General features: G+C 35.2%; 1 protein-coding gene across 5 annotated transcripts in view; it reads left to right on the forward strand.

The window, feature by feature from the left end:
* ZBBX (zinc finger B-box domain containing) overlaps positions 1–15,968 on the forward strand; it is a 117,394-nt gene that overhangs the window by 70,898 nt on the left and 30,528 nt on the right. For all 5 annotated transcript variants that reach the window (XM_073232132.1, XM_017657144.3, XM_017657147.3 and 2 more), the window contains 4 exons: positions 10,557–10,666; positions 11,041–11,141; positions 12,294–12,376; positions 14,018–14,157. In XM_073232132.1, the coding sequence (XP_073088233.1) occupies positions 10,557–10,666; positions 11,041–11,141; positions 12,294–12,376; positions 14,018–14,157 (434 nt within the window). The remainder of the gene's footprint in view (positions 1–10,556; positions 10,667–11,040; positions 11,142–12,293; positions 12,377–14,017; positions 14,158–15,968) is intronic.

The following is a 15,968-nucleotide window of genomic DNA, read 5'->3' on the forward strand; positions in this document are numbered from 1 at the left end:
GGATCTGGGGTGAGGAACCTCGGGTTCTGCTGGGCTGCGGCTTGTATCTTACCCCTTTCACCAGGCGCTGGGTTCTCGCAGGTGTGTATGTAGTCTGGCTGTTGTCCTGTGTCTTCTGGTCTCTCTTTTAGGGATAGTTGTATTTGTTGTATTTTCAAAAATATATATGTTTTTGGGAGGAGATTCCTACTGTCCTACTCATGCCGCCATCTTGGCTCCCACTCACAATAGTATAAACTTTTGAGGCTATACATTTCAGAATCTCCTTTTAAATTAATTGGACCTTCAATTTTTCAGTTTTGTTAATAGTATTCAAATATTTCTGTTCAAAGGCAATATCATTAGATATGCCATTTCATATATTGTTTGAAAGTTTAACTATTAAATATTAAACCAAAACTGAGTGAGTACATGTTGTAGTCATTCATAATTTTACCATCATTTAAGAACCATATTGAGAGGTAACCTTTAAGAGCCACCAGCCCTGTTGGCCCTGTGGCAGTGCTGGTCACGCTTCATGGTGCCTGAGTTGCCTGGAGACTGTGGCAAAATACAGATTCTTCTTCAGTAAGTGTGGGTGAGGCCTGAAATTCTGTATCTCTGAATTTCTGATAGCTCTCAGCTACTGGTCTGGGTACCCCATCTCTGAACTACATTTGGAAGAACAGGGTGTTGGAGGACCTGTCTGGAATGTGGGTGAGGGCTGGTCCACAAGCCTTTGCTTCACCTTCAGTCTTAAAAAACCATCTTCTGAGATGGCCTCTTCCATCTTGGAACATTCTGCCTGCTATCATATCTCGTAATGGGCTATAATTTGTTCCTGTCTTGTTTCTAAAGTTGTCTCCAGTTCTACAAATGAAGCCAATAGAGAGGAAACTGAATTTCTCCTCTCCATGGCAACTCTTCAGATTTTTAAAATCAACCTTTCTTGTCTTTCTTGAAGCTTCTTTTATGACATCTTTTTCCATGCCCCTTCAACTGTTTTTCATATAGCAGATTCTTTTCTTTAAATTTTCTTATTTTGAAATAAGATGTACAGAAGAATTGAAAAACAGTATAAAGAATTCCCAAATATTATTCTTTCATCTTTTCCTAATGCTAACATCTCACATAACCATAGTGTGTGTATCAAAACCAAGAAACTAACTTTGGTACAATATTACTAACTAAACTACAGTCTCTATTTGGATTTCACCTTTTTTCCACTAACATCTGCTTCAGGAGCCAATCCGGGATCTCACAATGCCTTTTTTGTAATACCTCCTCATGTACTACAATTCCTCAGTCTTTCCTTGTCTTTCATGATCTTGACATTTTTAAAGAGTACATGCCATCTGTTTCATGAAATATATTCAATTAGGGCCTTCATGATGTTTTTTCATAATTAGATGGAGGTCATACATTTTGAAGAAGAATACTACAATACTACAGAGAGAATGTGCCCTTCTCAGTGCATGGTATCACAGGGTCCTGCTGTCAGTAATATCATTACCAGAAAGTTAACTTTGAACACATGGTTAACATGGTACTCACCAAGTTTTTCTCCACTGTAAAGTCATTCCTTTACCCTTTATAATTACTGTCTTGGTCTCTTTGGGATGTTATCAAATGGTAACAGAGTACCATAGACTGGGTACCTTGTAAGCAATAAACATTGATTTTTCAGTTCTCAAGCCTGGGAAGTCCAGGTAAAGGTGCCAGCAGATTCTGTTTCTGTAGAGAGCCAGTTCCTGGTTCAGGGATGGCTGTCTTCTCACTGTGTCCTCACATCACACAAGGGGCAAGGTGTCTCTCTCTTACAAGGGTACTAATTCCATTTACAGGGGCTTTAGCCTCACAACTTAAGTACCTCCCAAAGGCCCATCTCCTAATACTATCACGCTGGAGGTTAGATTTTAGTGCATATATTTTGTGGGGACACAAACATTTAGAACAGAGTTTTATGCTCTGGCCTCCCAAAGTTCATGTCTACACAGTCAAAATATACTCATTCCATCCCAAAAGCCCCAAATCTTAACTCACTCCAGCATCATCTCAAGTCTAAAGTCCAAAGTCTTATATAAATACCATCTAAATCAGATATGGATGAGGTTTAATATATGATTCATTCTGAGGCAGATTGCTAACTGTGAACCTATGAAATCAAACATGTTTTATGCTTTATACAATGGTGGCACAGGCATATGATAGATATTCCCATTCCAAAAGGGAGAAATAGGAAAGAAGAAAGGATTAACAGTTTCTGAGCAAATCTGAAACCCAACAGGACAAGCTCTGTTAGATCTCAAGCCCTGAGAACTGTCCTCTTTGTCAATGTTCTGCCATCCAAGTTCGCTGGGATGGAGGCCCCACCTTCCAGACACACTAGAGCAGGGTCCCCACCTTCTGGACACTCTGAGGCAGCCGTTCTACCCCTGTAGCTTTGCCGGGCAGAGGTAGGGCCCCAAGGCTCTGGGTGATTCTGCCCCCATGACTTTGGATGGCCCTCTGGTGGCTCTGTGTTGGGTCACATGCCTGCAACTTGCCTGGACTGGAATCCTGTGACTTTTCTCCTCTGGAGTCATAGGAACAGCCTTCCCCTCACAGTTTTGCTGGACATTACCCAGGGGCTCTTTGCAGTAAGCTCACTCTGGGCCTGTGATAGGAGTGCTAGCCCTGATGATTTCTGAATTGCCTTTGGGGTCATCCTTTCAATTTCTTGGACATAAGTCCTGGCTTCTGCATAGATGGCTGACTAATCTCCCTGTCAGAGGATCCTTTGGCCATATACCTACTGTATTCTCTCCTGAATAGTCTCTCATTATTTTCGTTATGGATATGCTGAGAATGTTCCAAATATTTAAGTTTTGCTTCACTTTTGACTAATAATTCTGTCTTTAAGTCATTTCTCTCTTCTTGCATTTAACTATGAGCAGTCAAGAGAAACCAGGCTCTCCTTCAATACTTTGCTTAGAAATTACCTCAGACATGTATCTAATTTCATCACTCATGTGATGAATGGTATCTTCACTCATACGGTGAATGGTGTCTTCCATAGAACACTAGGACATGAATACAATTTCGCTAAGTTCTTTTCCACTTTATTAACAAGAATTGCCTTTCCTCCATTGTCCAATAATGTGTTAGTGCCATCTGATACCTCATCAGAATGGCATTTACCATCCATATCTCTACTGATGTTTTGTTTAGAACTCAGGTATTCTGTAAGAAGAATTACATAGGTATTCTCTTTTCCTTCTGAGCCCTCACCAGAATATCTGTTAAGGTCTGTTTATAGCAATGTAGCTTTTTTCTGGCACGAACTTCAAAATTCTTCCAGCCTCTACCCATTACCCAGTTCCAAAGCTGCTTCCACACTTTTAGGTATTTGTTACAGGAACACCCACTTCTGGTGCCAATTTCTGTCTTTGTCCATTTGGAACATTGTAACAGGATACCCCAGACTGGTGGGCTTATGTACAACAAGCACTTATTTCTCAGAATTATGGAGGTTAGGAAGTCCAAGATCAAGATGCCAGGAAACTCAGAGCCTGGTGATGGCCTGGTTCCAGGGTGGCTCATAGGTGGCCATCTTTTGCTGTGTCCTTACATGGCTTTCTCAGGGTCTCCTCCCTAAGGGCCCTCATCTAGCATGGGAACTCTGCTTACATGACCTAAATGCTCCCAAAGGCTCCACTTCTTAATACCATCACATTGGGTGTTAGGATATCTACACAAGTTTTGGTGGGACAAAAATATTTACATCATAGTAATAATTAAGTATTTTAGGGGAGATTCTGTGAGATGACACAAAATCCTGTTTTGCCTTAAACTTTCCTCTGTGAATTTTAGCATTTATAAGTAGATTTTGCCTGCAGCAGTTATTACTCTGCTGCTCTATTGGTAGTTTTCTACTTCCTTCATTCTTTCTAATTTTCTGTATTTATTAACTGCGATTCTTCAAGGAAGAATAGCCCTTCTTCTACTTTAACTATTTATTAAGCCGTTTATGTAGATTCATGTATATTTATTTTGTTTTCTGTATTTATATTCAAAACCACTATTTATTTTGTGACTCAAATAGTTCCTGCTCTGACCATTGAGACTCCTTTCAGATTGATGCCTCTCCTTTTCAATGTGTTCTCATCTCATTTTGTTTGGTGTTTGGTTTGCTTTGAACATTTCTTCATTTTTCTGGCACACAAGATGCATTTTCCTATTCTAGCCTAAGAATATTTTCTCCAAAGAATCCTGATCCATTCTGTTGGTGAATGGTATGCAGAAATGAAGAGCTAGACTCTTGGTGTGCTCATTGCTTCTCAAGTGTTTATAGATCCTAGGCCTTCTTAGAGACCTTCTAGGAAATACATATATATTTTCTTATCCTGCTATACACACATTTCTAAATATTTCTGTGTCTGTCTGCCTGGATATCTGTTAAAGTAAACATGAGTTCACACTCATACCTTTGACTCCAAACCAACATGACATGGTTTATTTACATGCTCCCTTTGCTTCTTTGTAGCTTCTTTCACCTACAGTGAGAATCCTGGCTTTCCTTATCCTTGATATAGCGATAAATTTACCAACCCTAAGTTTGGAACAAATGTACCAACCAAAGTACATTGCATACAGTGCTTTTTATCTTGAGCCCACAGTATCCAGTCAGAACGTTGTTTTCACCAGTGCCTGGGCCACAGTACTCATTTCTTTCCCACTTCCTCTAGAGTGGATCTACCATTCATTGGATTATGCCCATATCCTTAGAACTTCTAAAGGTTTTAATAGCATAAACTTGTGCATAGTTGTATGAGTTTTACCTATGCCTAGGGTCATTAATTCACCGTAGTGCCAAACAGCAGAGTTCTGCCATCCTGAAATCCCATGATGCTTCCCCTTTATAGTCAACCTCTCTTCTCCAACTGTGGCAACTATTGGTCTATTTCCATCCTTATATATTTACCTTTTTCTGAAGGTCATGTAAATGAAATCATACAATATGTAGTCTTTTGTGTCCTACATTTAGCAAAATGCATATAAGATTCATCCACGTTCCTGAGTGAATCAAATCCATTGCTTTTTATTGTGGAGTAGTATTTCATCAATGTGATGTACAGTTTATCCATTCATCTGTTGCAGGGAATCCTGCTGACTTCTAGGTTTTGGCAATTATATGACTAAATCTGTTATAAACATTTGCATATAGATTTTTGTTTGAATATAAGTTTTTAATTCCCTGGGTAAATACCTGGGACTGGATGGCTACACTGTATGGCAAGTATATGTTTATTTTTATGAGAAACTGCCAAATTGTTTTCAAAGTGACTGCAGTTTTGTGTTCCTTCTTCCAAAGTATGAGACTTCTAGTTGCACTCCATCCTTGCCAGCACATGGCATTTTCAGGATTTTTTTTTCTTTTGGTGATCATTTTAATAGGTGCACAGTATATTCATTGTGGTTTATGTAGCAGGGTTTAAGCTCATTCGTAGTCTGGTTATTTCTTTGTACTTACTGTCAAAGTTGTCTGTATGTCTTTTGAAGAATGATGCCCCTAACTATCCTTCAGGTGTGAAACTCAATAATATGTGCCTGTCAACTGTCTCATTCTAGTTTAGGAATTAATATATCAAAGTAATTCCAAAGTCACATATCTTTTTTTGGTGGCTGCTTTTCACAGTTTCTTATGCAGTAAAAGAAGCACAGTTTTCTTATTAAATGGCCACCATCATATGTGCTTTGACACATACAAGAAGCTTTAATAAATGAGAACATGAGATCCTGAGTTATGCTGAATACTGCATGTTGGTAAATTTCCTTTTTAAGGAGGAATGGTTAGTGAACATATTCACTATTCATTTCAACATAATTTTTAAGAGTAATAATTTTTTGCATTAATGTTTTGTATCTTAATTATGGCTGCTAGGATAGGGCAATCCATTTTCAGTTCAGAAGTTTGTGGTGTATTTTTGAATCTGTGTGGCAAAAAGTTTCCCAAGTTGACAGCCATGATCATGGTTTATACTTTATGTTTGCCTGTAATTGTCATGTTTTATAATAATCTTATAAATATGCATTAAATTGCATTTATTTTTGTATTTCTTTTCTGATTTAGATAGTAACATTTATTGCATTTTTACCTACAACCAATACATAAGTGTTGATAGATATTAATAGCTATCTTAATAGCTCCAGTGGATCATTTAAATGGTAGGATTTAGAGTATTTTAAAGATGGATATTAAGAGTTAGCTGATATTGACTTCAGTTCCCCTACTTTTTCATTTCATGTAATTCTCAGTTCTAGCTGATTATCAAAAGCACCTGGGACAAGTTCTTAAAAAACTTATTCATGGACCCAACTCCAGAAAGATCTAAAAATCAGTGCTTTTTAAGGATGGCTTTGAGACTTTGCATTTAAAAATCATCCTTAGTGATTCTGATGCAAACAGCCTCACAGTGATTCAAAGAATAAATTTAGAATCACGTATCTTGCTTCCCCAAATGAATTGTTCAGTGATCAATAAATATTTGTTTAAATTTTGAGGCGCATCTGGTGAAATCGTATTCTAAGAGAGTCCATCCTTTATTTATGTGTCATGATCTTTTATTAAAGCATTGGTGCTAGAATCCCAATATCCAGAGTGCAGACTTAGTACTTAGACTAATTACTTGTTTGTTCATGGGCAAATAAATCACTTAAATTCTCTTGGCCCATCTTTTCTTTTTCTTTCTCCTTCTTTACTTGTTTATTAAGGTATCATTGATATGCAATCTTAGGTGCAGATTTCATATAAGCAACATTGTGGTTACTACATTCCCCCTATTATCAAGTCCGCACCATATACCCCATTACAGTCACTGTCCATCAGCATAGTAAGGTACTATAGAATCACTACTTGTCTTCTTATGCTATACTTCCTTCCCTGTGCCCCCCCTATATTATGTGTGCTAATCATAATACCCCTTAGTCCTTTTATCCTTCCCTTCCCACCCACTCTCCCCAGTTCCTTTTCCCATGGTAACTATTAGTGCATTCTTGGGTTCTGTGGGTATGCTGCTGTTTTGTTCCTTTTTGCTTTGTTGTTACACTCCACAGATGAGTGAAATCATTTGCTACTTGTCTTTTTCCCCCTGGCTTATTTCGCTGACCATAATACCCTCTAGCTCCATCCATGTTGTTGTAAATGGTAGGATTTGTTTTTAATTATGGCTGAATAATATTCTATTGTGTATATGTACCATATCTTCTTTATCCATTCATTTACCAATGGACACTTGGGCTGCTTCCATTTCTTGGCTATTGTAAATAGTACTGTGATAAACACAGGGGTGCATGTGTCTTTTTGAATCTGGGATCCTGTTTTCTTTGGGTAAATTCCTGGGAGTGGAATTCCTGGGACAAATGGTATCTCTATTTTGAGCTTTTTGAGGAAACTCCATGCTGCTTTCCACAATGGTTGAACTAATTTACATTCCCACCAGCAGTATAGGAGGGTTCCCCTTTCTTCACATCCTCTCTAGCATTTGTTGTTTCTCTTTTGGATGTTGGCCATCCTAACTGGTGTAAGGTGATATCTCATTGTGGTTTTAATTTGCATTTCTCTGATGATTAGCGATGTGGAGCATCTTTTCATGTGCCTGCTGGCCATCTGAATTTCTTTGGAGAAGTGCCTGTTCACATCATCTGTCCATTTTTTAATCAGGTTATTTGCTTTTTGGTTGTCGAGGTATGTGAGCTCTTTGTGTATTTTGGATATTAACCCCTTATCGGATATGTCATTTATGAATATATTCTCACATACTGTAGGATGACTTTTTGTTCTACTGATGGTATCCTTTGCTGTACAGAAGATTTTTAGTTTGTTGTAGTCCATTTGTTCATTTTTGCTTTTGTTTCCCTCACCCGAGGAGATATGTTCATGAAAAAGTTGCTCATGTTTATATTCAAGAGAGTTTTGCCTATGTTTTCCTCTAAGAGTTTTATGGTTTCATGACTTACATTCAGGTCTTTGATCCATTTCAAGTTTACTTTTGTGTATGGAGTTAGACAGAATTCAGTTTCATTCTTACATGTAGTTGTCCAGTTTTACCAACACCAGCTGTTGAAGAGGCTGTCATTTCCCCATTGTATGTCCATGGCTCTTTTATCATATATTAATTAGCCATATATGTGTGGGTTTATATCTGGGCTCTCTATTTTGTTCTATTGATCTTTGGGTCTGTTCTTGTGCCAGTTCCAAATAGTCTTGTTTGCTGTGGCTTTGTAATAGAACTAGAAGTTGGGGAGCATAATATCCCCTGCTTTACTCTTCCTTCTCAGAATTGCTTTGGCTATTCAGGCCCTTTGTGGTTCCATATGAATTTTAGAACTATTTATTCCAGTTTGTTAAAGAATGCTGTTGGTATTTTGATAGGGATTGCATTGAATCTGTAGATTGCTTTAGGCAGGATGGCCATTTTGACAATATTAATTCTTCTTATCCATGAGCATGGGATGAATTTCCATTTATTAGTGTCCTCTTTAATTTTTCTCAAGAATGTCTTATAGTTTTCAGGGTATAGATCTTTCACTTCCTTGGTTAGGTTTATTCCTAGGTATTTTATTCTTTTTGATGCAATTATGAATGAAATTGTTTTCCTGATTTCTCCTGCTAGTTCATCATTAGTCTATAGGAATGCAACAGATTTCTGTGTATTAATTTTGTATCCTGCAACTTTGCTGAATTCAGATATTAGTTCTAGTAGTTTTGGAGTGGATTCTTTAGGGTGGGTTTTTTTTTATGTACAATATCATGTCATCTGCAAACAGTGACAGTTTGACTTCTTTCTTATCAATCTGGATTCCTTTTATTTCATTGTGTTGTCTGATTGCCATGGCTAGAACCTCCAGTACTATGTTGAATAAAAGTGGGGAAGGTCAGCATCCTTGTCTTGTTCCTGATCTTAGAGGAAAAGCTTTCAGCTTTTCACTGTTAAGTATGTTGTTGGCTGTGGGTTTGTCATATATGGCCTTTATTATATTGAGGTACTTGCCCTCTATACCCATTTTGTTGAGAGTTTTCATCATGAATGGATGTTGAATTTTGTCAAATGCTTTTTCAGCATCTGTGGTGATGATCATGTGATTTTTGTCCTCCTTCTTATTGATGTAGTGGATGACATTGATGGATTTTTGAATGTTGTACCATCCTCCCTTCTTTTCTCATCTGCAAAATATTGAGTTTAGAATAAATGATCTATAGGGCTCCTTCAGCTCCAATTCTGTAATAACTAGACCCTATAAATAGTCTCTGGTTTAGGGCTTTGCCCATAAAATTATATAAGTTTTTACTTAATGAAGGAATGTCTGAATAATAATACATTTATGTGTATCTATGAACTGAATTTTTAGTAGTGTGTATCCATGTCAATCTCATGGGTGGGTGCCAATTTGTCTTTCACCTTTATTCTTCAATATTCCCACAATTTGATTAAATTTTGGATGTAAGATGTTATGCTCCTCAAATTTGTTAAGATACAAACTGAATAATATATAAATATTTTGGTGTGTTCTTATACATACATTATGCATGTTTGGAAAATGCACATAGTTGTATATTTCCAGATTATAAAATTTTAATGCCTTTGCAAATTACAATAGGCAATATATCATGGTAGAGAACATGGACTTGGGGAGGCAGACTCCTTGAGTTTAAATTCCTCTTCTTCATTTACTACCTGAATGACTTTGAACAAGTTGGTTTACTTTGTACCTTGCTTCCTCTTCTGTAAAATTAACATAATACAAACGCTTATTTAATATACCTATTAAGATTTAGTTCCCCAAATTTTTTAGAACAAAGCCTGGTACATTGTAAGCTTTGGGTTGTTATCTACTAATACCATTAAGAAGGCCCTGACTTTTACATGGGGCTCTATGCACCTGTATAGTCTAGAAGGGCTGTAGCTACTTACATTCTTAAAAGGTGACTGTCTTCCCAATAGTTTTGGAATATTGTCTGCGACCAAATGCACACTCCTGACCTCTGAGAATTCTTGTGTTTTGTGGCCTCCATATGAGATGGGCCACTCCAGCCTTCATTATTAATTGGTTGACGGATGCCACAGCCAAAATACCTCATACTCATATTGTGGGAGCCTATTTTATCATCCTGCTGGTTTGGTAGAATTTTCAAAAACTGTCTTTAGGTCCCTTGTAACTTATGAATATAATGCCAAGGCTGTGAGATATAACACATTCATAAATTAGCTTTTTAAATCGGCATTGCATGTTTCATGAAATCCGTGTGGCTTTTGTGAGAACAGTAACTTCCATAACTTTGATTTCTATCCTAAATGAAAAACAGTAGGATATGCAGTAAAAAATATTGTGTGATGCTAATTTGATTCATAAAATTATTTTAATAGATTAGGATTCTGTTATACCAGCATGATTTTCTTCTGTGAATTAGAGTTACAATTATGGTTTCATCATTAATTTTGTAGGCTCACTGTATGTGAAATAAATTAAGATCTTTTCTGGGAACGTTTCAAGTAAATGTGTTTTAGTGTTTTAATTGCTTCTTTCTTGTTTTGTAGAACTCCACAGGAACAACTTCAAAATATGCTACCAGATACATTCATATCTCAATGTCAAACCACTTGTGAGGCACATTGTTCTCGGAATGAAAATGATGAAGATATTGATGGTTAGTTCAGTTTTGATAAGCTATTTTAGAATTCATTATTTCAAATTGTATATACTAGGTATTAATCAGCATCTGCTTTTTAAAAATTTTTACTCTATTATTATCAACTGAACTATGTTCCCTTTATCTCCAAAGTCATGTACCCTCTTCCTCCCATTCTCTCGATTTACTTTGCCTTAAAGAGTTTCATTTAAAAATTGAATGTTAAGAAAAAGTGTGTTTCATTTGAACTGGTAAAATTGACAGTATTTATGTATTTGTGTGGATGCATAGGAGAATTTATTCTTTTATTGTTGGCTATGTTATTTGAAGATAGGAAATGATCAGGTAAGATATATTCTTTGATGACATTATTTTCTAATCTTATTTCCTAGCTGAAGAGACTAAAGTAGAACACCCAGCTCTTTTTCTGCCAGTAGAAGAATTAAACATAGAAAGACTTGAGCCATCTCTAACAATAGTCGAACTGGATGATGTAAGTGCTTAATGACCATTCATATTACTTAACAAACAGGAAATTCATATACTTACATAATATTTTCATCAAGGTTACTTTTGTAATTCAACAAAGTTTAATGGAAATTTGCAAGTGTTTGAATTTAAATATGCTTACAGGAATAAAAAAGTATTAGTTTTAAGGTAGACAGTAAATGTGTGAGCTGAATTGATATTGTGGCATTTTTTTGGAAGCATGTAGGTTGGGAGATGAAAAGACATTTCACTTTTTGAACTTACAGAGATGTAGCTCGGTGTTTGTTTTCTTTCTTTATGTTTTCAGATTTTTTAGCAGATTAATCACATATATGGTACCTACTTAAAACATTTGTATACATTTAGTTTCTTGAATGTCATTTAGCATTATTTTCTATTTAGACGAGATGGGGCACATTCAGGGTGGTATGGCCGTAGGCTATTTTCTATTTAAAGGGAAAATTGGTACTAAGATTTAAGGGACTTAGTATAATAATATATTTAATACAGACCTCTAGAAGACACCAAGTAGAGTAAGCTAGAACTAGAGACAGAGTCAGAGCTCCAGGGCCTGAAGGCTTATGTTGTGAAAACTCAGTATCTTTCTGACTTTTTTGTCATCTAGTAGGTGAGTATACCACTAATCATAGGTATTTCTTTTACTGTGGTTATCACAGGAAAAAACTAGAATGGAGAAAGTGCCTCTTTAAATACTACTTTCTCTTTTAGGGTGTGTGTATGTGTGTTTGCCTAGATATACTTTCTGTTATTCCTCTGGAAAAAGTTAAGATATTGAACAAATAAATACACACATGCAGGAATATATGTGGGTGTGTGCTTGTCATTAAATGGTTGATGCATAAAACCATCTTAGTCACCAATCTACTTGGAACTTAGTAGTTACATAATAAAACGTAAGTTATTACTAGTTTTGGGTGTGATTGTAGTGATAAACTGTCTGACATACAAATATCCTCAACAAATATCAGTTGAATTTGTTTACTTCTTTTATAACTCATGTTCTATGGCATATAGTTAGAGAGCTCATGACATTATTTGTAGGAAGAAATTCTCTAAATGTTACCCACAAGTTAGCTGGTTAATGTATAACATGTTTGATAAACATGCTAATATTATACAACATGTATTTAATAAGACTTTTGAAGAGGAATTTGAAGAACCAGATGTTGTGCCTTATAAAGTTGAGTTAGCTGATGTGGATGCAGATGATCAACAAAGGTAAGATCTTTCTAATGTTGATACTTTTTAAAAATCGACACAAAAAGTCAACTCTCTTTAACTGAGAAATTCATGATGTAAAGAAGTGACTTTAGTGTTAAAGTGTATTTTACCAAAGCCATGTTTAAATTCGTGTACAATATTGCTAATATTTGTCAACATTCAATAATTAGAAAATTGTCTATAGTGATGCATTTATACTTTTACTTGATATCTAGATTAATGGGGGTTTCTGAATTGTGGAATTATTATTTGAAAAGTCTGATCAAGGCTGATATATTTCACATGAGCTTTCTTCTTTTCTCCTAATATACTCTTTGGATTTTTCTTATTTCATTTTGTTATGAGCCCTAAATAAAAACAGGTATGTTATTGATTAGCTTGAAAGATAAAAAGAGCTGCCAAACTGTAGATTACTTCCTAGGTAGATTTTACCATGTGATAAATTCAATAAATGAAGTATCATGGCTTATTTTGTAACTTTTTTCTATATGTTTTCTATATGTTGTCATTTCCAAATGTAAAATAGTATCTAGTTGTATTTGTTAGTAATGTTAAAAATTACTCCAAGCTACCTTTGCTGTTGGAACTTTAGCTAGGATTTCAGGTGTTACAACTACAAAGTGTTATATTTGGTAAGCATCAGAATGAAATTCCTATTAAGTAGCCCCTATATGGATTCTTTGTTTATATGTTCAATCAATTTAGGCCCCTGTCAGCATTTTGGAAGCAGTGGGCCTAAGTGATGCCCTCAGACCTGAAAAGTCCCACGTTTGGACACATAGACTCAGATACCCAACAGCAAATGTGCTTTTGGCAGGAGATAACTGTCTGGTCAGCAGATAAGAGGTTTACATACACTACACTAATGCTAAGGAAATGAATGGCATTTCTGCTCCCTAATTTGACCCTTTTACATATCTTACTGCAAATCTTTTCTTTGACATCCATGTATGTTTCTAGAGAAGGTAGAGAAAGTCATTGATGATTGTTCTGGCAGTAGTTTTGCACCTTGGGTTTGCAGGTGCCTATAGAGCTTCTTTTTTCTAAGAATAATCATAAAGGATAGTAAGTGATATAAGAGGATCTTTTTGATATCACTATAATCCATGAATTTTTATAATAGCACTATGAAGAACTTACATAATTATCAGGTATTATTAAATATATTATTTCATTCATAGAGGATGTTGTTTAAATTGTAACTATGATTGTATATAGTAATCATCATTAAAAATTGAAACAAATACCACATATGGATTTTTGACACAGTTTTTGATGAATAAATAAATTTTAAGTAATAATAACTAATAATACCTTGATTCATTAGATTTTAATAAACTTCAAAGATCACTCAGAACCAAATCAGAATAATTTTAAAAAGAAACTGTCAATTGAAATTTTGCAGTTATATCATATTTGGTCTAATTGGCTATTTCTTTTAAATCCATAAAACAATTTGGTTACTTGTAGTTTAAAGTGAATGTATCTGCAGTAGTTTAAAACAAATTTTTAATTAATGTGAAAATCTTGTCCACTTAAAGTTTTACTATATTTATTTTAATAACCTGGGACATTTTCTTTTCTTTTTCATATCATTTCTTTCAACTGCATTCTTTTGCTCATCCCTAAACATCAAAGTTGCACATTTCATCATTATGAGAGTCCTTTTCTGTATGAAAGTGACATCTATCAACATCAAGCTTTCACCAAGGGAAAAATAGACCTCTTACATCTTCATCTGAGCAACAGCTCTTCTGATTTTAAAGATAACTCTAGAGGTAACATTTTTCTTACTGCTTAATATTATTAATAATGAATGTTGGTAATTTGATAAAACCAATAGCTTTGGTTTTGCCTATTAAGCTTTGCCTATTATGCTGTTCATTTTAAAGCCAGAAAATTTAGTATTCAGAAGAAAAGTGCTTAAAACTATGTAATTTTCCAGCAAATACTCTTTTTAGTCGTTTGTATTCACAAGAAAAAGCAGCCAATATTGATCTCTCTAAAAATTACTATAGACTGAGCTAACATTTAAAAGATTACATTTATAAACTTTTGTCACAAAAGTTTGATTGGCACCCTGTTGCCTGCCCTTGCATTACATATTTTCTCAAAATATTAAAATTTGATGTAAAGTTCCACATGTGATAAAAACAAAACAAGTATCTTGCTATTACTAGTAGTTCCTTAACATCTATAGATTAGAATGCTGTGTGCATGTCTGGTTTCAATTTTCAGATGGTGAGAGCATCATTTAAAGACAGGCACAGCAAAATATCCTGTCCTGAAAGTCAGATTTTGATTCTATTTTTACCTTAAATCACTGTGTGACCTTAAACATGTCGCTTACTTTCTTAGATCTCATTTTCCCAAGCTCAGATATAGAAACTAGATTACTTCCAATCTGACTTTCAAATTTATACTTGATCCATTTAGGATTTTCAGACAAACCGGTAAATGCATCTTATATGAAGGATTGAGAGATACTAGAGAGCATTATTTAATATAACTAATTGTAAAACTGATTACCTTCTGATTGGAGAGCAGATAGTAGAGAACAGTGATTTCTGATAATACTGTTGGTCTTGACATCTTCAACTACCAAGCCTGTAAATCATTATGACCAACTATGAACTATACCCACATAGGAAATTAGGAATTTATAGGGCTCCAGATCTAGTCTGGAAAGTATTTTTTCACCTAACTGGAGCATGGTGTTCTAGCTGCCTTTGGGAAAATGCTTAATATAAATGAAAAGTCATTAAGTGTTACTTTAAATATACTTTATTTAAATAGACTTTATTTTTTAGAACAGTTTTTGGTTCACAGCAAAATTAATCAGGAAGTACAGAGTTCCCATGTACCCTCTGTTTCCATAAACTCATAGCTTCTCCCACTGTCAATACCTCAAACCAGAGTAGTAGTACATTTGTTTTAATCAACAAACATACTCTGGCACATTGTTATCACGCAAAATCCATAGTTGACATTAGGGTTCACTCTTGGTGGTGTGCATTCTGTGGGTTTGAACATATGAATAATGACATGTGTCCATCATTATAATGTTATACAAAATATTTTCACTGCCCTAAAAATACTCCGTTCTCTGCCTTTTCATACTTCTCTCCCTCTTAGCCCATGGCAACCATTGACCTTTTTACTGTTTCTATAGTTTTCCCAGAATGTCACGTAGCTGGAGTCATACATTACATACTCTTTTCAGATTGGCTTCTTTCAGTCAGTAATATGCATTTAAAGGTGCCACCATGTCTTTTTGTGGCTTAATAGCACATTTCTTTTTAGCATTGAAGAATAACCCATTTTCTTATGTACCACAACTTACTTACATACAACTTATTGAAGGACATCTTGGTTGCTTCTAAGTTTTGGCAATTAGGAATAAAACTGATATAAATATCCACATGTGGATTCTTGTTTGAACATAACTTTTTAACTCATTTGGGTAAATACCAAGGAACATAATTATTGGATAATATGCTAAGAATTTGTTTAGTTTTGTAAGAAACTACTAAACTGTCTTCTAAACTGGCTGTACCATTTTGCATTCCTACCACAATGAATAAGAGAG

This window comes from Manis javanica, chromosome 3, assembly GCF_040802235.1.
Source record: "Manis javanica isolate MJ-LG chromosome 3, MJ_LKY, whole genome shotgun sequence".
Taxonomy (NCBI): domain Eukaryota; kingdom Metazoa; phylum Chordata; class Mammalia; order Pholidota; family Manidae; genus Manis; species Manis javanica.